At 37.4% G+C, this 22210-nt stretch overlaps 1 protein-coding gene across 2 annotated transcripts; it reads right to left on the bottom strand.

Moving 5' to 3' along the window:
• Window positions 1-1248: 1248 nt before the first annotated feature.
• Window positions 1249-21130, bottom strand: LOC142339187 (intermembrane lipid transfer protein VPS13B-like). Of its 2 annotated transcripts, none has more exons than XM_075388987.1 (3): window positions 20798-21130; window positions 3992-14332; window positions 1249-1819 (listed from the first exon to the last, which is right to left on the bottom strand). In XM_075388987.1, exons 1-3 carry the CDS (start codon window positions 21090-21092, stop codon window positions 1368-1370), a joined length of 11088 nt encoding a protein of 3695 aa, XP_075245102.1. In that variant the 5' UTR covers window positions 21093-21130; the 3' UTR covers window positions 1249-1367. The 2 variants fall into 2 exon arrangements, with proteins under 2 accessions (XP_075245102.1, XP_075245101.1); XM_075388986.1 differs by lacking the exon at window positions 20798-21130 and adding an exon at window positions 18727-19059.
• Window positions 21131-22210: the final 1080 nt, after the last annotated feature.

The raw sequence follows: 22210 nt of genomic DNA on the forward strand, positions 1-22210 counted from the left end.
TTCTTATCTCATTCATAATATGTCCAAAGTTGAATATCTATCAACAATTAAGACAACATCCAGTCGAATATTTTTCCGAAAAAATAGCACCAAATATCAACCAATCAAAAACTAGCTGTTTATGTCTAATATTGTCTCCTTGATAGGATCCCATTTTAAAGTTTTTTGTATTCATTTGTCCTATATTCGTACGATGTCTATTTTTGCACAATTTAAATCAAATACAACAAAAACAGCTTTCCGTTCAATCTTTTTGTGACGTTAGAAGTATTATGAATTTTTTTTTAGAAAATTGGTGAAAAGGTTTTTCGTATTCGAAGGACCTCACGCAGGTGGATTCTGTATTTTGACAATTCGTTCAATTTTTGAGAGTCAACTGGAGAAACTACCTTTTCGAGTCAACTAACCATGTGTTGAAACGGTTGCAATGCGCGCACAGATAATATACTTATTTTTTTCCTCACATGTCAGTTTTTTCCTGCACTTCTTGATTCGAACTACCAATATATAATCATAGTCGTATGAAACCCTTAGCTAACTGGTGGTCCTCATTTTTGCCTTTTTATTGAAGAAATTTAGAAAAAAACTTTTCAGACCTCAGGGAAAAACTTCACAATTTTATTTGAACGGTGACCATCCCATCATATCGGAGTGATAATTTAAACAAAACCATTTGAACAGCGCAAGCAGCAAATTCAAATTAAGTCTGAAGCACGAGGTTGGAAAAATAATTCTTTTCTTTCCTATTATGCATTTGAGTGTCCCTTAAAATACCAATTGTCCCTTAAAGTGCTCAAGTCCAAAATTTGGTCAATTATGTGAACTTTCAATGGAATCAATTTTCAACTGAAATATGGGACGTGGATGTGATGTCAACCGGGAATGCCCACAGAGTTTTATCCCCACAATTCAGACTGCTCATGAGTTTTATTGCTTTTTTGATCTTGGTAACTTTTTGGAAACTTTCACATGGTACCGCCATTGTTCAAGCTGTGGTCGATAGCTATTTAGCTCACGCACAACTTCACAGAAGCATGATTGAACTTTCAACTTTCAATCTTTGGCGTGTCTTTACCCCTAGGGTATCGAGCCGTCGACTAGTTACAACCTTCCACAAGTTCCACTTGACAACCCAGTAGTTCTTTATATCTGAAAATCGTTAATTCTTACTATTGCAATACCTTTCCATTAAAGAAACTTAGCTTGATAATCGAAGGAGAGGTGTTCAAACTCGCGTATTTAAAAACGACACCTGAAATAATTTAAATTCCCTTTTCTAGATTAATATCATATTGCTTTTTCTTCCCTTCCATACTGAATTTATCGAATCAAATTTAGGAATAGCCATGTTTATACAATTAAATATTTTACATAACCTGTACAATTTGTAGTTTATCTTTCAATCCCTTTTCCCTTCTGAAACGATCAGTCAATTGATAATATTTAGTCAGGAACAGTTTCTTGTCACTGCTTTCCAAATAAAGATGCAAAGTTCGGTTCGTCGAAGTTGCAGTTGATGAATTCATGTCGTTTTCTAGAGTAGATGACGACGAATTTTGACTTTTAGTCTGCCTGGTGATATTCGGATTTTGAATGCCAGAGCCACTAGCCTGGTTCTCAGTTAACCTTTCCTCGGTAATTTGTTCACTCTCTTCGTCGTCGTTATCATTCGGAACCGAGTCGTGGCTGGTCGAGAGGTTGACAGTTGTGGCGATCAACTTAGCGGACGCTGAGTAGTCGCGCACGTACCGCGAGAGCAGATCGACACTACTGTTGCAATCAGAGTCAATGCTCAACTGATGGTTGTCTCCGATTTGATCTAAACACATCGTATAGCGTTTCAAACCAAACACTAAAAACTGAAAAATTAATCAAGCCCTAAAAACACATTACCACAAATTGCAAAAAAAATCAGGCGTTAAAACCAAGGGACAGCCAATTAAAAACATAACCGACTAACGTCGGAAAAAATACACTCGAACGACTAGTGCTAGCGCAATCTATAGCAGCCTGCTTCAGTCGGGGGGGGGGGGGGCAATATTCACTAAAGAGGGCTTCGAATGAGGTCATTATAGGTTATATACCACTATAAACACTTAAAAAAATCAAAGTGAAAATATGAGAACAAGTTTGGCTCCTTTCATCTGAATTTTAGTAGTGAACTGCCACCAATTGAGTTCAGCGGTTAAAAATGTTGGATGAGAGAGACATTTAGATCGCTCAAAACGCAAAAAGTAAATGGCGCAAAAGTCACTCGAAAAGTCAAAACGGCCAAGCAAAAATTTAGCATTAAGAGACCTTCGTTCGAGAGCAATTAATAAGTTATTTAGACAATATCGAGCATGAAACGCTTCACACAATTGATTCTTGCAAGTCTCACTACTATTTGTCTTCCTCGGAAATTACAAAATTTCCTCATCTTAGCAGAATAGAGACATTTGTAAAGGAAATATAGAATTGTATTTGCAACACAGAACTTCAGGAGGAAGCCTCCCAGTAGCTCAGAAGATAGAGAGTTACATTAGACAATTTAATCAAACTTACGTCTGATTTTGCAAAAATTATATCTGATAGCTTGTGCTTGCAATGACCATCTATTAGTTAGACAAATATTCGCTAGACAAATACGCGTACGAGTTAATAATTGGTCGCAGAACTTTCAAACAAAGAAACTTAATGCTGCTCTCACTTTTTTCATTAACACATTCAGCTTTTTGAGGGTATCCAAGAAATTCCGCATTTTAAATTCAGCATTGAAATTCCGCTTTAAAGAACAATTTTGAAACGAAGATTTTGACAATTCTCGCTCAATTAGTTTCTATTGTTATGATACTTTATTCGGATCATTTTTAAAATATGTTTAAAAGCTGATCATGACAAAGAAATTTGGTTGAGAACTGCCTATAGTCTATAGTGATTTAATCGAGTATAACTATAAAGAGACAGCAAAAAACAAAGATGATATACGAAGCGAAACTCTCAAAACTCACCACATGTTCTCGCTGTGATATTGCTTAGTTCGTGGGCAGCATTAACAAAGCACAAACGAGCAAATTTTTGTTTTTGCATTACCTAATTACTTGTTAAAATTTAAAGATAAATTGTTTGTTTTGTTGAAAAAATAAGTCAGAAATTTAAGATTAATCCATGGCTTTTATTTCTTTCACTGATTTTTACTTATTTAATAGTGACATAAAAGATGTTTTTTTTGGTAAACGATGCTTTCCCCATCTTGCCATTTTGAATTGTCAGATGACTCTAGTAACTATTTACAAAATTTACAAAAAGAAGCCAATAAACACATCAATGTGACAAAACAAGCTCCTAATTCAATTCGTCTCACGCAAAATCGCTGTCAGAACCTAACTAAAATACAACATAACAATTGTAAGTACAAGTTTTACGCTCGCTAATCTTCTGAGACGATAAAGTTGTGAACTCAAGGGAGTGCCAGTTTTAATTCGATTATAAGCCTAAGCATTTTCTAAAAAGGAAACAGCTGAAAAACAAATGCACAATCTACGACATAATTGTAGTATAGTTATTAGACACTGGTCCCAAATTTTTAGAACAATGCAATCTGTGATAACAATAAGCACTACATACAAACCGACCAACGTCGGATGAATTGTTCTCGAACGACAGATGGCAATTTAATTGAAGGGAGGTAGCTTAGAAAAGTTTTATGGACAAAAACTATGACCCCTCAGGGGTTCGAACCTCGCACCTCCAGGCGGCCAGCTCAACCTCTTAACCACTGAGAGACAATGGCTTCGAGTCTATTCGCTCATAATCGCTTCTGTCATAGCAACAAACTTCATATCAAAAAGAGAGCAACTTAGATCACTCAAAAATGAAGAATTCAAGCGTGAAAAAGTCACTCCATAAGTCGGAGAATGTTCTAAAACAAACGGTCAAGCAAAAATTTTGCATTAAAAAGACACGTTTACAATATTTGCTTCAAACTTCGTACAAGAGCAATTGAACGTACCTGACAAATCCAATTGCAAATAGATCTTGCTCTCTTCGTCTTTGTCTTCAAAAATCCCTATCAGATGGAACGGGTAGAACGCGAACGAGGGTTCCATGTTCAGAATTTGAATAGAGTGTCTCAGCCAAATGTACAATCCATAATTGCTGAGGGCGAGAGACGTTGTCAGCTGCCTTCTTGTCGATGCGATAGACAACGTCGCATTGACTGCTAATGTCACCAAAAAGTGATCTACATCGTCTGAGAACGAATTGGAGTATAGTACCATCATGTTGAACAAATCCAAAGCTGGACAACTCATAAGATTTAACTGGAGCTTGGGTCGTACTTTCGGAGAATGCTCTACGACCAAGCCTGTTGTGGTCATCAGACCTTGACCAGTGTGGGCTACAAAATCCGCAGCACCGCCTATCGGTTTTGCTAGTACACCCACTAACCCAGCACTAACACCCTTAACCATACTACCGACAATCTGAGTTCCCGTGTAGTTTTCTTCGCCAGCTTTAGTCATCGTTTCGATCGGCAAATTCACAACACCAGCTACAGCTCCTAGAAGTGCGATACCGAATCCTGTCATACCTTTAACAACGCCACTTGAGAAGTACACAGGTTTGTGTCTTCGTAATTGATTTTGATAATTACTGTAACCGACGTCCATGGATAGTCGATCGAGGTTTTTTGCGATACTGAACGAGAGGTTAACTAAGCACCCTAGAGCACCCGATGAGATATGCTTCACGCATGATATCCCTCCACCCGTAATTCCAGTAATGAACGACGTGGGACCTCTAGTTAGGCCATCATAGGGCATGGTTAGCAGGTCTTTAACGCCAGTTTTGAGTTCACTCACAAATCGCATGGGGTTCCCAATTATGTCCAAAGAACCCAATGCAACGCCAGCTTTCAGGAAGAGACCGGAACCGTAATGCAAAACGAGATCTTCCGAAAATCGCTTGAAAGAGACGGACGATTGGAAATCTTTTTTAAATGCGTAGAAATACAGCGGTGATTGATCCAGCGCGATATACATTTTGATGTTAGCATGCAAACTTAGTTTCACTGATATTGGTTCCACTTCAATACTTTCAATTGGGATTAAAAACGGAGCTGATTTTGTACAAGTTGGAATTTCAGCCGACGTGTCCGCGTTTGAAGACAGCAATTGCTTTATTTGCATTCCGTAATGCAACATTGTGGTGAAAAAGGTATCTTCAAAAAGACACTCAATTTCTTCAATTTTCATTTTCACATTTTGCAATTTCAACTCGCTGTCATTTTTGTAAACCCGCATTCCACAGAAAAAACCTCGTGGTTCCACGTCTTCACTTTTCATTAAATTTTTTGGCGGCTGCAATAAAAAGATCACAGGAAAATCAAACTGGGTCGTGCTTTGAGCAAGTTGGTTATCAATTTGAAACGATCTGATTGAAAAATCTACCTCAAATCCATCACAAAATGGCCTTAAGCTTTCCACCTTCAACCTGGGACCTGCAATTGTAAGTCTTAAAACTTCAGAAGGGAACTCTTGAGGTATTGCACAATCGAAATAAGACAGCGAGATTTCTTTCAAACTCAAATTGATATTGAAATTGAAATCATTTGCTACTTTTGGACTCCGCGGAGACATCAAATCGAAGGGCTTAGACGACAAAGTTAACTCCGTGTGCATTCCTTTGAGTTCAAACTGACCATATATGCAACCAATTCCCGGAATCATAATGGATATTGTATCAATTGCGACCTCAATGTGATCACTCCACGACTTTACATCCGCTACTTTCGACTCTTTGCAGCAAAATCTCACGAACTTGCAGCTTCTAACAGCTTTTATTTGCTTTGGCTCAATTTCGGTTAAGAAATTGCAATTTATGTCCAGTATTTCTTCTGGAAGACTTTTCGCATCTTTACAGCTCCCAATGATTAACGAATATTCTGAAATGTTTCTGATCACAATGGCAGGTTGACCACAATTTTCAACTCTTATCAGCTCCGAATCAAGCAATCTTTTGGTCAAACTTAACGATAGAACTGAATTTCCAGTGCTAATGATAGTTTCAAACGGGTTGTTGAGAACCGTTCTTGAAAGCAATGAATTGTCGCTGCTCAGCAACGTTAAAACTTTCAACTGCCTGGAAGTTTCAGAATTAAATTTCCATGGATTCAATGAAGAGTCGGCACTAGTTTCGTTTTTACTTAATGGGATAAGTTCAGTGCCCTCTTTTTCAGTCGAAAAGTTTTCACTTTTTGATTTACAAAGTGCGACATTCATTTTGAGGTCAAACGGTGATTCGTTCACAATTTTGACTTGTTCGTGTATTGCAACAACTCTTGTGTCTGCCAAAATTTCGCTGCTTATCTTAAGGAAACAAACAACTTTTTGGGATGTTGATACAAAGCTAAACTCTTGCACATCATGCAATTTGAGCCCCAAGTTCGCATTTCCTGCTAAAACCCTTGGGACTTCGTCTTGAAGTAACTCGACCACAACTTTAGGGAAGTCGTCAATTTCCGAAATCAAATTGACCGCAAATTGCGAGCAATCCTTATGAACTAAAACGCCCATATTTTGATGCAGTTTTATACTGTTCGTTCCAAAATGAGTTTCTCGTTTGATTGAAACCGACTGTTCCGATTGGTTGACGACCACCAACTTCGGAAACACGTGAAAAGTTGCCGAATGTTCAAATAATTCTGATTTTTCAGTAACTATGTTAACAGAAAGATCGCTAGTTTCCACAAACCTTTCAACCGATTTCACAATTATTTGCAACCTTTTGATATCACTCTTAAGCTTTTCAGAAGCTAATACAGAGCGTAAAACTTCAGCACTTGAAAACGTAAATGGTGGTTGAGAAAACAGCGGCACGCCGGTATTTGATAAAAGAGTGGCTTCGTACACACCATTATTGTCCAATTCAATCAATTGTTTTTCTGAACAGGCTCTCAAAGATATAGCCACAGAATCCGAACCCACGCTCAGATTTGAACACAAAATTGTTAATTCGAACGGCAGAAAATTACTCAAATTATATTGAGGATGTAAAACAACAGCAAAACTTTTCTCAATTTTGCAAACAGCGTATATTGAACCCATTTTGATTTTCTTGACAGGATCTGGTTTTAGGACTGGAATCGATGCCGAAACGTTATCCGTTCCACTGATATGCATTAGGACTATTTCGTCCGCTGTTGGCAACGGCAGCATTATGCTCAACTTCTCAGAGCTCTTTTTCAGAAGCGCATAATTATCACATGGCTGAGCAACTTCACAAGTCACACTTTTCACCAACACTTTGTTTTTCGGTGAGAGCAAATCGGCCACAACTTTCACATCATGGTTCAAATAATTTGTCACAGAGAATGAATTCGCTATTTCAACCTGGATTATTTTTTCATTATTTTTTGGCTCACAGCATTGTAAAGATACAGAGTAAAACCTCGAATCTCTATGGTCGAGCAGGCATACATTTTTGGTGTGACCTCTTACAAGCTGAACTTGAGCAAAGTTTTGATTACCGTTTAAGGCAACGTTTATGGGGGAACTCTCAATGGGCAGGGGTATGGGCATTATACCACCAGGTCTTACCGAAAAATGACCCAAACTTGGATGTTGTATCACCACGTTACACGTTAATTTATTCACCGCTATATACGTATACATAGAGGCCTCGCTGCAGAAATCTGCGAAGTTGAGACCTGAGATTGCTCTAATTTTGGGCAAAGACATCTCGACGTTTGTTTCGGCGATTTCTGACTCCAGGCTTAGCTTCTTCGAGTTCAATTCCATGCTTACATTAATTGAAATGTTTGGACAACTGATGATATTCTGCAGAAATCCGTCGCAAGCGAGATCCATAGCGAGGTATTTTGCTAGAATGTTGCAGGAAACGTTGTTCTCCCTGTCCAGATCTGAAACTAAATCTAAATTGCCGACCTGAAATTGCACGACGTCAGCGAAGCTGAGATGGTTCGGATCATTTTCTGAGCTGCACGTTTGTTCTAAGCCTGATTTTATTGCCGTCAAGCATCCATGGAAAGCTGTGTTTAGTTTGACATTTACATTCTGCTTTGAGTTCACAGGAATTTCCGAATCAACACGGGCTGAACCACCTAGAGAAATGGCTGATACTAGTTTGAACGCATTGAGTGAGGCGATATTTTTATTCTGTTTAGGGTACGATGATAATTCGTTGTTCAGGATTTCCAGTCTCCACATTGGCGAAACAATATTCGGAATCGATCCAGAGTCCACTATGTTGACAAGCTCATCTTCAGACAAAACTTTCTCAGCACAGAAGACAAAGGTTTGATTTGCAACATCCCATGCACTTAGCTGGACAACAACTTTAGGTTTGATTTTTGTCTCAAATAGGTTTCTAAAAGGCATCGGGGAAATTTCAACGTTTTTCAGGGACCTAGGAGATTCGTAGCACCAGCTCATATACGTTTCAGAGTCTGATTCGTCTGAAAAGGAAACTTGATTCACTCCAGGAAACTCTGAAAAATGCGTTTTCTCCGAAATATAGGTCAGACTTCCATTTCGAATATCGTCTTTTGAATCTTCGACGTTTAAACCTTCGTCAGAGCTAAAAATCTCAATAGCTACGCTATTGCTATCAGACTTTTCCGGCTTTTGTGACTGTTCAGAACTTCTTGTTTCACTTTTATGAGACAATACCTGCTGACAAACAACAGCTACACACTGTAAAGATTCAATCATTTGTTTGTTTACATCGAGTTTGATCAAATCTGTGCTGAATTCCACATAGTTTAGAGCAAGCTGATTCTCAAAAATACTCGCCAATGTCAAATTAATATCAAATGGCTCGATCAAACTTCGCGGTTTTCTCGTAAGGGGGTGCTCAGTTGATGCGTATACACTCTTCAATTTAAGGTTGCCAAAAACTGACGACTTGCTTTCAAAAAATCCGGAAGAATCTATTTTTTGAACATCAAGCACAAAAGCGTGATTAAGTTCACCATCAATTTTGACTCTAAATCCGTCAAGTAAGACTGCACATTTGACTTGAACTGGGTCATCTATTGGATTGCATTCACTGGAGGTGTCTTTCACTTGAAGGTTTTGCGCCCCCGAAGTCAAACCTGGAACTTGCACTAAGCCGGTTGCAAAATTATAGATGTTTTGAACCTGTTGGGCAATTTTTGGGTTGAAGTGGAAAGATATGGGAACCTTGCATGTGAAACTGGTATCAAAACTGTTGGCAAAAAGTCCACTGATGGTACTACGCATTAATGGCGAAACGTCGCGAGAGCTCCCAGAACAAGACACCAAGCTGTCAAATAAATCACTATCTGATAATTTTGGTTTTCCTTCTACGAATTGCTTCTTCGACACAAGGACGTTAAATCCATATGAAGAAACTTCAAGCAGATCATTTTCAGACGACTTATAACTTATGAAGGAATGAGCAACGGTCATCTTTGCGAGGGGTTCCAAGTTACTCAACTTTGTTTTTTGGCTCAAGTTTAATTCGAATCCACTTAATATCAGCAATCCTTCAATTGGTATTGCCTTTTTAGATGTATTTCTTCTCGTAATTTGCAGATCTGGTAATACGAACGCGTTCTTAGCCCTAGTTTCCGTGATGGTCCCTAAACGACGTTTGACTGGGGAAAAACTGTACTGCTGAAACGATGTTTCAGAGCCAAAAGACGTATCAAATTCTGACGTCATTGCATTTGCCGCAGATGGGGCAGTATCTATTGATAGCGCCTTTGTTTCAGTTTCGATCGAAATAATTTCAGCTGTCCTGGGTTCCAACGAAAACTCAGACACTAACTTTTCAGCTAAACGTACAAGTTCATCACTAAGCTTGACATTGATATTGGAAAGTTCCATTTGGGCAGCATGACCACTCACAACCACAAACTCTGTATACTTAGAAGCAACAGACCTCGTTACAACAATTGCTGGTGCAAACTCACTTCTAATGGATATGTTATCTAATACCTGTGCCATTTTTAATGGTCGCATAATGGCCTGGAGATATTCGCTTTTGTTCCACTCAAGGGCGGGATTCTGGCTCCTCACATCCAAAATTTCTAATTTCTGCTTATCAGGAGACAGTAAAAGATCTTCCCATTTAACAGTTCCAATGCAGAAATTTTTGACGGTGAGAGAATACTGACGATCTTCAACCAAAGCTCCTGGGACGTTGATGTCACCCGAGAGTAAAGCCTTAGTGTAGAAACTATTCTTCAAAATTGATCTCTGAATTGGTCGATCGGTGTGAGGCGTCACTTGTAAGCTTTCCATTTGGACCAGGAAGCAGTCAGCGGAAGCTCTCTCATTCTCGGAACTAACTTGGCATTCCTGTTCCAAAACCGGAATACAAAATCTTGATTCCTGGAAGTTGACGTTTACCAAAGGTAAATTCCTCACGCAGAGAACCTTGGTGTTTCGTAATGACTTTCTGCTGGTTTGCGAACTTGTACCAGATTGAGGAGCCTCGAAATGGACACTTGCAAAGTTAAAAACTTCCAGCAACAAGGATACCGTCCGTGCTAATACAACTCCATCGAAACTGCTCATATTCACGCATATTTCACTCACATAATTTTCTTCATTCATTTGCTGAGCACTGGACAACTTTTTAGATGTCTGAGAGGCCAGTTTCTGAAGTATAACTCTGCTTAAAGCTTTAGTGAAAATAACGGAACAAAACGCATCACGTGGTTGGTTGTGATTTTGCCTGAATCTTCGTAAAAACTCTTCAGCTCGGCTTGCATTCCTCAAATCATCGTCATTTTCAGGATCTTCGTTTGATACCGAGTGACAAAAAGTATCATAGCGAAACCAAGGGTCGCTCGAAAAGATTTTCTGGCCACAGTCAATAATCTCCACAGATGTTAATTTCAACTTCGTTTGCAAACTTGCAGAATGTGTATCAGCTATTAGTGATATCTCATTTACTGTCGCTACGACCGAAGGTTTCTCGTTTCGACTATTTACCGCCAAACTATGCCCAGAAATTTCAACATCAGTTTTGTAGAGTAGGATATCAAGTTTGTTCAACGTTGCCTGCAAGAACAAATTAGTTTTCACATTTTGAGCTGAATTTATGGCATGTTCACTTTTGTGCGACTCCGATTCCATTTCAAGGGGTTGACCACCGACATTTGGGTTGTTCTGAGACGCAGAATCGTTATTTCCCGCTTCTTCGCTATCAACATCGGATGCGGTGTTGTTTCTCCAAATTATGGATGGGCTAGCCATGGACTCCTTGACCATACTTCCCACAGTGTCGTGGTTAACTTCGCTCGGTACTGTCATACGCACGCAGACATTTCCAATTACGTCATTTATGAAATTTAAACAATGCAGGGTTCGAATAAGTCTTGGATTTGATAGCAAGATTTGGACATTTTCGCAGTTAAAATGACAAGATACAGACATCACGTTAGTTGTCATTTGTTCTGGTGTGTTTGCGTTGTGATGGTGGTGGCTTTTTGAGCTGTTCGTCACGGCCAAATTCAAACTTGTGGTTTTGATTAGCACTACAGTTTCGGAGTCCGTTTTTACTTCCAAGAAAGGCAGGTTTAGGAACCAGGGGAACCCAGATGTCCGTGCTGTTGAGGTATCCGTACTTCCGCCTGAGGTCACTGAGTTATACCCTTGACTTGTCAGTTTAATTATTGGCAATGAAACAGTTATAACTGACATTGACAATTCAGAACTGGGGTGATAGCATTGAACTTGACTGTATTCGGTAGCAACTTGGAAATTTAGACACTTGATCTTGTTCAATAAATCCAACTGATTATTCGCCGCAGGCTTTTCGTAAGTTGCCAGGATAACAGAAGCTGAGCAATAATTGGAAAAAACTTGCTCCCCTTTAAACAGGAAGAAAATCGGAGAGTAATACTGAGCTTGGTTCGCATTAGACGAGAATTTCACATCATAGCAAAGCCAAGTTTTCAATAATGGGGCAAAGTTGAAGCTAAAGGACGATACACTAACATCAAAAGAATTGTTGTCGACATTCAAGCTTTCGAAGCTCCCGGGCAACGAAGCTTTAATTTCCACAAAAGAATGGGGCATCGTTTGCGACTCAGTTTTGAATATTTGCATGTAACCCGCGTCTGTAGATTGAAAATAGCCACAGGTCAAATGACCAACATTCGCTTGAACCACAATGTAATCAGATTTAGAAAATGACTGGAAATCCGCAAAAGAGGAAACCAGATGTAATTTTGGATAAGAGTCATCAAAAATGTCCGCAACTAAGGAAGATTGGCCTAGTTTTAGATGAGCGTTAATTTTCGGGTTTATGAGACAGTTTGACGTCAGAGCAAACTCGATCAGGAACAGGAACTGCGCTTTGTTTAGAAATAACTCCACAGGTGATGTCTGGAAATGGTAAAAGCTGGAGCAGTCAATGTCGGATTCCTTCCAGAAATTCTGCAGGCAAAGTGAACTGGACGTAAATGTTAAATCAACGGGCGATGTAAATGTTTTCTGACTGGCCGACAAGCCCGGATCATTTCCTAGTTTGCAGAGAGATAAAGTTCCTTTTGAAATAGTTGCAGTCACGGTTGAAAAACACTGGTCGAATAAGTTTTTGTCCAAGTTCGGAACCAACGATAGCAACCCCACAACCCGTTTAGCATACATTGGCGTTGTCAAGGTAATTTGAAGAACATCGCAATTGAGTTGAAGACTTAAGAGAGGTTGCAAATGATGTGCGCTCTGGTCTTCGTACAAAAGTGGCAAGCAATTGTCTAAATGCTGATGATTGCTAATCGATATTACAACATTGGGCGAAATGATTTTTATGCTTTTCTGTCGTTTTGATATGTATTGGTTCAGAAGGCTCCACTCAGTGTTATTGGGCAAATGTTGGTTGACTTTGGTTGGAACAATCTCCTTAGGAGTACTATAAGGCTGATAGTTAGTTGTAACTTTGGAAGCATGTTGGGTCAATAATTGCATACGATGGACTACACTACTTGTGATCATCAAGTTACAAGGATAAATTGTCAACTTCATGTATGATGCCTCGGGGTACGGCAAAAGTCTTTCCGATGGATTGTACACAATTTCGCCGTACTCTGATTCATTGGCGCTCAATTGAAAGACATAGCTGAAATGAAACGCGCCAAAAATGTCCTTCATTTTCTGCTCTGTCATGACTTTGAAGTAAGTTTCCGAGTCCAAAATCGGAGATGGCTCAATTTCCATATTTTCCGGCGCCTGCTCATCGAATAGTGAATTGGTGATGAAGTTCGGTCCAACTTTGCTCCCAAACGTTTCGCCGATGGTGAGAAATGTGAACAAATTTTCATAAGAGCAATCACGTGCTCCGCAAGGACAAAACCCAAGTACGGATGATGTAATTTGAGTAGCAGCCGCGTCGCAGCTGAAAAAGAGCAGTCCGTACATTTGCACATCAATTCCGCAACCAAAGGCTTCAATTTTCAATGCCGGTTCTACTGGTAATTTCCTAGAAGCTGTTGAATAGCAGGGTCTGAACGACATTGAACAACGGTTGGCGAAAATCCCAATTGACAAAAGCCGAGGAGTGTTTGCATTAGATACCGCTGCTTCCGGATCGCTCCAAACGGCCGGCATTCGGTTCCAAGCCCAGGATATCCACCCTTCTTGCTGCTCTGCATTTTCATCAAACACCAATGCCTCCTGGTTATGTTCGATGTCAGATTCTGAGCTGATTGTGACAGCACTGCTTTGATTGAGAGCTTCACGATCTGTCGGCGAGAGGTCGGATTCGATATACACGCTACGATTAGGGAGCTCTAAGGTTCCGTAGTAGATCTCGACAATCAAGGAAATAAGTCGCAGAAACATTGGCAACTGAACGTCAGACAACGACAGATCGAACGTGTCAAAAAAGACGTGGACTTTAATAGTCTTCATTCGGGAGCACGCCGCAGAGTCGAATGTGATATGAGTTCTGATACAAAATGAGCATCGGTACAAAATTGGATCTTGATAAGCTTCGATAATTCCATTGTTGTTGCGTTTGTCAAGACACATTGTGAGATCACTTATATTGCACACCTTTCTCACTGCAAAATTTGGGGATTGACCGGCGTCGACGAACGCCTTTTCCCAATTTGCATCAGCTGTAAATAGCTGAAGAGACGTTAAATTGAGAGAAAAGACAATATCGTCTTCGATGTACTTTAGAATGAGGTTGTTAATGTTAACCGATACGTTATTAACTATTTTGGTTATGAAACTTTGCGTATAACTCGCTGACAATGACTGGTCGGCCGTGACGGGGTAGTTTTTGGGCTCAGGCGGTCGACTGTCACTTGATGGTTGGGGAATCGTAATCTGTTCGGAGTTGGGAGCATTTTCTATTAGTGAGGAAGGGTTGACAATTTCATTTAAGTGCTTTAAGGTAATTGGTTGATTCAACCATTGGTTGATTCTCTTCAAATGTAGCGACTTTACTGTATCAATTTCAAACATTCAAATGTAATACCAACAAGATGACTCGTGTTAGTCCTATGCATTTTTTGATAAACAATTGATAAAAATAATGGATTTTTTTTGAAAACGTGGGTTTATCATTCCTAATTGAAATCAAATGCAGGAAAGGCCACTAAGCGCAAAGATAGTAATTTTGTTCAACTAATTTCAATAAAAAAAACCTGTAAACTGATCGAACTGAAAGGTTTGATTTAGTTGTCAAGCAGTAAACATACAACACTTGAATAGATTGTGATATTATCTTAAAAATCCGAAAACTCTTGAAAACCGAAAATTTAATATTTTTATATTTGGGGCATATTTTTATATTTGGGGCATGCTTTTTTTTGAAAAAAGGCAAAGAAAAAATCTTAAGGGCTCCAACGTCAGAATCCAAAGGAAAACTGAAAATATTTCCAAAAAAATGTTTTTTTTCTATCCTAAGGAAACTTCAATATCTACTTTTTTCAAAATAATTTTATGTTTTAAATATATTTATATTTTTGAATATTAAAAATAATCCAGCAACGCTCAACTCTGTACGGCTTTGCAACTAGAAGACGAAGATTTTATGGTAAACCGAGGAACTCGAAGATAAAGGTGACCAAACGTTACAATTTTCTTCACTTGCATAAAAAGTTATCTCTTCAAAAGCTCAAGTAAGGTGACCTTTGTAAGCTTCTAGATGATCCAAAAAGTAGGAAAATTGATGAGCAGAGTTGTAAAACTAATTGACAAATTGTCTGTTATTTTTAAGCAAGCCATCACACATTTTGTCAATTGTTTCCTTTAGCCGCATCAAATGCCTAATCCATTAGACAGAATATTTTCCATGCTTACCTCGTAAACAAAACATTTGAATAAGACGAGAAGCTAAAAAATTTACCAAACTTTCTCGTTTTTCATTGACGTTTGAAAAATCCAAATTTATTTCAGTAATTAGAGAAAATTTCCAGAAATTAGGAAATCAATAATGAATACAGCATTAAAAATTTTTTAAAAATTTGTTTCGTTTTTCTGAAGTTTATTTTGTAATTGAATTATTCCATATTACGTCAACTCGGAAAAAATCAGGCCACCTTCAACATTCTCATTCTTGAAAACAAAATATGGATACTTATTTTTCCAAGAATTACCTGTGCATCAAATTCTGCGTTAACTAAGTTTAATTGTTTCATTTTTTCAACAAGGGGAACATACAATTGAGGCCGGCTTCTTTCTTCAGTAAATTTTCAATCTTTCTTTACGCATCGTAAAGAAAAAGGAAACATCAGTTTGTAGATCTTAGAGGCTAGTTTTGAGTGTGGGGACATTAAATTATATTAATATAATTGCAAAAAAACGTTTAAACTATGAAACAATTATTTTCGGTTATATAAATAGGTTTGAAAAAAAAAGAGAAAATATTGTTATAAAAATAAGTATTGAAGAGATTAAAAAAAATAATACTTTTCGCGATCACTCTCTTCTACTTAGTACCCATTTTGAGCTTTCACTTCCTTGTAGTACAATAGAATTTTCATTTAACTAAAACAAGAAGAACTTGAGCATGTCAATCAAAATTTGAACAGACTTTTGATCGGATTTTTAAAAAATTTTATAGAAAAAAAATTTTTTTCTTTTGCTCTTTCCTTGAAATCTCGAATGATTTTTAAAACTTTTTATGGCCGTATAACTGGTTCGCTCTAATTTCAATTGCCAGAAGTATCTCGTTAATCTCTTTCGTTGAACTCTTCGTCAATTTCTTCTTTCATCTCTGGTTGTTTCTCTGGCCTCTCGAACAAACTATTTTGTGTCCAAATTATGGATTCAATGACAAAGGCATGCTAATATTATATTGTTGAATAAAGAGAAAGATCAGAGGATTCTTAATTATCATATAAGCAATTTAACAACTGATTTGATCGAACTTTCAAAGAATCGGACACATGGGGAAAATTGGACAAAACCAACGGAAAACAATGTGGTCACAAAGAACATTTTTTTTTCAAATCTATACTCGATGAATTGTTCCTAATGATGCAGGTAACTTTAAAATTTAAATGTCGGTTGGCCTCCGAATGAAAATTTGAAAACGACCCAATAAAAAACTTCAAATTTCTTCATTGGCATTTCAGTGGAGATCAGTGGCATATATTTTGGCTTTCAAATTAAACTCAAATCAAAAAATTTTTTGAAAAGTAGAAAAGCATATTTTTGGTTAAATTTTTGCGAAAATTGCTTCATTAAATGGTATCCCTTCCTCATTGTAACTTTCCAAAAATTAAGGTGTGTATGACAAAATAACAGATTTGGTTCTTCAAGTGGCATACAATAACAACAGGAAACGAAAACATTTGAGGAAACAAACAAATATTGTTTCTTTTTTCAACCTCCTTTCTTTAGACTAGAATTGATGCTTGCGCTACTAAAATGTATAATTTGTAGAAACAGTATGGCTTAATTGAAATTCTATGGGAGTGATTTGTTAAATATTTTTTTAAAGAGGTAGAGAGCTTTTCTAAATTGCTGGAAAATACTGGCCAAAAGCAAGTCCACCAGTTAATTAAGAATTACATACAGATATAATTAGAGATACTGATCTTGGACTGGGAATTTGTAACAAGAACAGAAAAAAACATTCATTTGAGAATTAAAATCGAAGGATAATACCTTTGTCAACAATGCAACGTCTTCTCAACTTTTGATTGCTTGACTTTAAAACGTCTTTTATCCAAATGGATCAACATTGACTGAATCATCAAATTAAAGAGTCCATCTGCGTGATGTAAAGAAAAAACAGTAATCTTTCTATTTCACCACGAAAAATGCAAAAAAACTAACTTTATACGTTTTCTTTGATTTGTTACGTAAATATTGAACAAAATTTTTTGCTTTGTTCGACCTAAACTGGTCAAAATTAAACTGTCCAAATTCAGCAATATAGGAGACTGAGTTGAAGATAACTTTAAAGCGTTCTTCAGAAAAAGACAAAACTGGACATAATCAACAACAAAATTTTGAAGACATATCATTATTCGGTATTATTTTGATAAAAACAATAAATTTGGATCTTGAATCCAACTAATTGATTGCCAATGCATTTAGTTTTGATATGTTAAAGTTATATAAAAAAGTGTTGAGTTTTTTCTCAGTTTTCATAGTAAAAAAGTAATCAAAGGGCTCCAAGAAACTGCTTCAATTTGAGCTCCGCAAAACTGATAAGTCTAAAGAGCTTAACCTCTCAAATTTTGACGAACTTGAGACTTATGTTGGAACAATCTCCGCTTGGCACGAGCCGTCTTCAGAAACCGAGGAGCTAATTTGAGTAAGTAAAACGAAAAACAAAAAAAAATGGAAGTAAAGAGTATCTTGAAAATTGCTTTGTTTTTTTTAAAAAAATAGTTTCTCCTAATTTATCAAATAAGTGTATCAAATTTACTCAACTGAAACTCTAAACCAAGCACAAACTCTGATTTATTTGGTTATCTAAAGAATTCGGGATAGAGAAACTATAGGTTGACAAGTTTTTCTATTCTTCGGCTCCATAATAACCGAGAAAGATGGCAAGCTTATCTTAGTCTGAACGAGATAAAGAGGACTTTCACGGTTTCGCGTTTAAAAAAATTAATACAGAATCCAGGGAAGAAAACAGAGGATCATTTGCAATTGGGTTCAGATTATCCAACAATTTTTTTCAAAGTTTTTAATATTCATTTTTCGAATAGTACAGGAAACAATTACGAAATCAAGAAAACCGAACTTTAACAGATTTGCAACACCACACCACACTCTGCTCCCTTTTTAGAATTTGCTCATTTGTTGGAAAAAAGTCAAACTGGCTTCAAAAGGCTGCACAATTCTTGCTCATTTTCCTCTATGAAACGCCCAAAAAGTCAAAATTTGACAAAGCATGATAATATTTCCGCACCTTAAAAACATGTTGTTTCAATTATTACAACAGAATCAATCTTGGGACCAAACCATAGCGACCACTCAAAACCTTATGCTTTTGAAAGATTAAAAAAAAGCTAATTACACAAGATTAAACGTCTTTGAAATTCATATGTTTATCCATATCATTCTCTGGATCTATTTTACCCCCCCAAATGCATTTTATGTGTAGTTATATAGCACATTACTATGTAGAAAACAGCTTATGCGCATGGGGGTCGTTAACGTAAAATTTATATGCCCACTAAGCTGGGGGGCAGAATAGATTTCATTTCTTTTCCTGCGCGAGGCATTCAAAAATTTTATTTTTTCCTTATTATTAGTCCTGATGTCCGAAATGGCCAACCCTGCATAGGGGCCGGTTTCAAAGTAAACACAAGCTCAATAGTGCTGATATTGATCACCACCGGCTCAGATCCCAGAGTCATCCACGGGATTCTAAGGTCCAATTGGTTAATATGACCACTTAACAGTTTGAAGGGCATTTTCAGTTCCTGCTCAATCACGTCCAGACGCAGGTCCAGTTTGTGTAGCGTAACATCTCCGTTCCAGATAGAGAGATTTAGATCTCGTGGTTGGATGTTCTTGATGTATTTACTCACGTAGCTCATCAAAAGAGGAGCTACGTAAGACTCTAACATCACTCAACACCTGAAAAAGGGTTTAACCTTCTACTGAATATTATCGTTTCAACACGATCACTTAATCACTGAACAAACAAGCCCCTTACTCTGTACATTTCGACCAAAATCTCAAACTAATACTAAGTTACGACAAAAAACCAAACTCTGCAAACCAAGTGCAGTAAAAAATAACCCAGTTAAATCAAACGAATGGGGAGCGGTCTCCCCCGTTAGAATACTCCAGGTAGAATTGATATTTTCTGAGTCCATCTGCGTGATGTAAAGAAAAAACAGTAATCTTTCTATTTCACCACGAAAAATGCAAAAAAACTAACTTTATACGTTTTCTTTGATTTGTTACGTAAATATTGAACAAAATTTTTTGCTTTGTTCGACCTAAACTGGTCAAAATTAAACTGTCCAAATTCAGCAATATAGGAGACTGAGTTGAAGATAACTTTAAAGCGTTCTTCAGAAAAAGACAAAACTGGACATAATCAACAACAAAATTTTGAAGACATATCATTATTCGGTATTATTTTGATAAAAACAATAAATTTGGATCTTGAATCCAACTAATTGATTGCCAATGCATTTAGTTTTGATATGTTAAAGTTATATAAAAAAGTGTTGAGTTTTTTCTCAGTTTTCATAGTAAAAAAGTAATCAAAGGGCTCCAAGAAACTGCTTCAATTTGAGCTCCGCAAAACTGATAAGTCTAAAAAGCTTAACCTCTCAAATTTTGACGAACTTGAGACTTATGTTGGAACAATCTCCGCTTGGCACGAGCCTTCTTCAGAAACCGAGGAGCTAATTTGAATAAGTAAAACGAAAAACAAAAAAAATGGAAGTAAAGAGTATCTTGAAAATTGCTTTGTTTTTTTTTAAAAAATAGTTTCTCCTAATTTATCAAATAAGTGTATCAAATTTACTCAACTGAAACTCTAAACCAAGCACAAACTCTGATTTATTTGGTTATCTAAAGAATTCGGGATAGAGAAACTATAGGTTGACAAGTTTTTCTATTCTTCGGCTCCATATTAACCGAGAAAGATGGCAAGCTTATCGTAGTCTGAACGAGATAAAGAGGACTTTCACGGTTTCGCGTTTAAAAAAATTAATACAGAATCCAGGGAAGAAAACAGAGGATCATTTGCAATTGGGTTCAGATTATCCAACAATTTTTTTCAAAGTTTTTAATATTCATTTTTCGAATAGTACAGGAAACAATTACGAAATCAAGAAAACCGAACTTTAACAGATTTGCAACACCACACCACACTCTGCTCCCTTTTTAGAATTTGCTCATTTGTTGGAAAAAAGTCAAACTGGCTTCAAAAGGCTGCACAATTCTTGCTCATTTTCCTCTATGAAACGCCCAAAAAGTCAAAATTTGACAAAGCACGGTAATATTTCCGCACCTTAAAAACATGTTGTTTCAATTATTACAACAGAATCAATCTTGGGACCAAACCATAGCGACCACTCAAAACCTTATGCTTTTGAAAGATTAAAAAAAAGCTAATTACACAAGATTAAACGTCTTTGAAATTCATATGTTTATCCATATCATTCTCTGGATCTATTTTACCCCCCCCCCCAAATGCATTTTATGTGTAGTTATATAGCACATTACTATGTAGAAAACAGCTTATGCGCATGGGGGTCGTTAACGTAAAATTTATATGCCCACTAAGCTGGGGGGCAGAATAGATTTCATTTCTTTTCCTGCGCGAGGCATTCAAAAATTTTATTTTTTCCTTATTATTAGTCCTGATGTCCGAAATGGCCAACCCTGCATAGGGGCCGGTTTCAAAGTAAACACAAGCTCAATAGTGCTGATATTGACCACCACCGGCTCAGATCCCAGAGTCATCCACGGGATTCTAAGGTCCAATTGGTTAATATGACCACTTAACAGTTTGAAGGGCATTTTCAGTTCCTGCTCAATCACGTCCAGACGCAGGTCCAGTTTGTGTAGCGTAACATCTCCGTTCCAGATAGAGAGATTTAGATCTCGTGGTTGGATGTTCTTGATGTATTTACTCACGTAGCTCATCAAAAGAGGAGCTACGTAAGACTCTAACATCACTCAACACCTGAAAAAGGGTTTAACCTTCTACTGAATATTATCGTTTCAACACGATCACTTAATCACTGAACAAACAAGCCCCTTACTCTGTACATTTCGACCAAAATCTCAAACTAATACTAAGTTACGACAAAAAACCAAACTCTGCAAACCAAGTGCAGTAAAAAATAACCCAGTTAAATCAAACGAATGGGGAGCGGTCTCCCCCGTTAGAATACTCCAGGTAGAATTGATATTTTTTACAAACTTATAATGGCATATACCGCTCGTGCGAGACTGCGTAATACAGAACGTTCGAACATACGTCTCAAGTATGTCATTTTTTTGTTCTGAGAGGAAAAGTTTTTGTAAACGGTCCGTAACCGTTTAGCCCCCCAATCCTTCCCCTTGTTATTTAGTTCAAATTTATTGAGTTCATATTCATAATCGCAGTAAAAGTCATATCTTTAACTTTGATTTTTCATGACTTTCAATGCCAAACCTTTTTATTCATTATCATACATGAGTTTCATCGTGCCACACTTAACTTTGATAGAAAATGCGGGTATAAACCACACCTTTGTAAGCTATTATTTAACAAGCATACAAGCTTATAGAAGAACATACAGCAAAACAAACTCTTAAAACCAGTCGTTGTCTCTGAAAGCGGATCAGACTAAAGAAAAGATAACAAATTCTGGCGCATCCTCGCTTTTAAAACCGAACCATCGACTAACAATACAGAGCCAACTTAAAATTTCTGATTTGTAGTTTTTCACTAAAACTTGAAAAAATCCCACCACCTAGCTGAATTAAACGTGCTATAGATTTTTTCCATCTGATATTTTAGCACTTCAAATTTCTAGGCTGTCAGGCTTTCTAAGTAAGTTACAGTTCGATGACCTTCCCCCTGCATCGTTCATTGCACTCCGAACATTATGATGCAGTCCGCTCAATGAAGTTTTCTAGTCCATGCGGCTAGAGGTCCCACATTTGCTAATAAGATTGACTGGGGCCTGAGCGGGTGAGGCTGCGGGTTCTCTTTTGAACCAACGCATAGGCTGACGACGGGGATAGTCGAACATATACATAGGTAGCAAAGCCTGATCTTTCTTAGATTATAGCACGTTCTAGTT

The sequence above is a fragment of the Convolutriloba macropyga genome, chromosome 5 (assembly GCF_964194025.1).
Source record: "Convolutriloba macropyga chromosome 5, txConMacr16.3, whole genome shotgun sequence".
In the NCBI taxonomy this organism is placed as follows: domain Eukaryota; kingdom Metazoa; phylum Xenacoelomorpha; order Acoela; family Convolutidae; genus Convolutriloba; species Convolutriloba macropyga.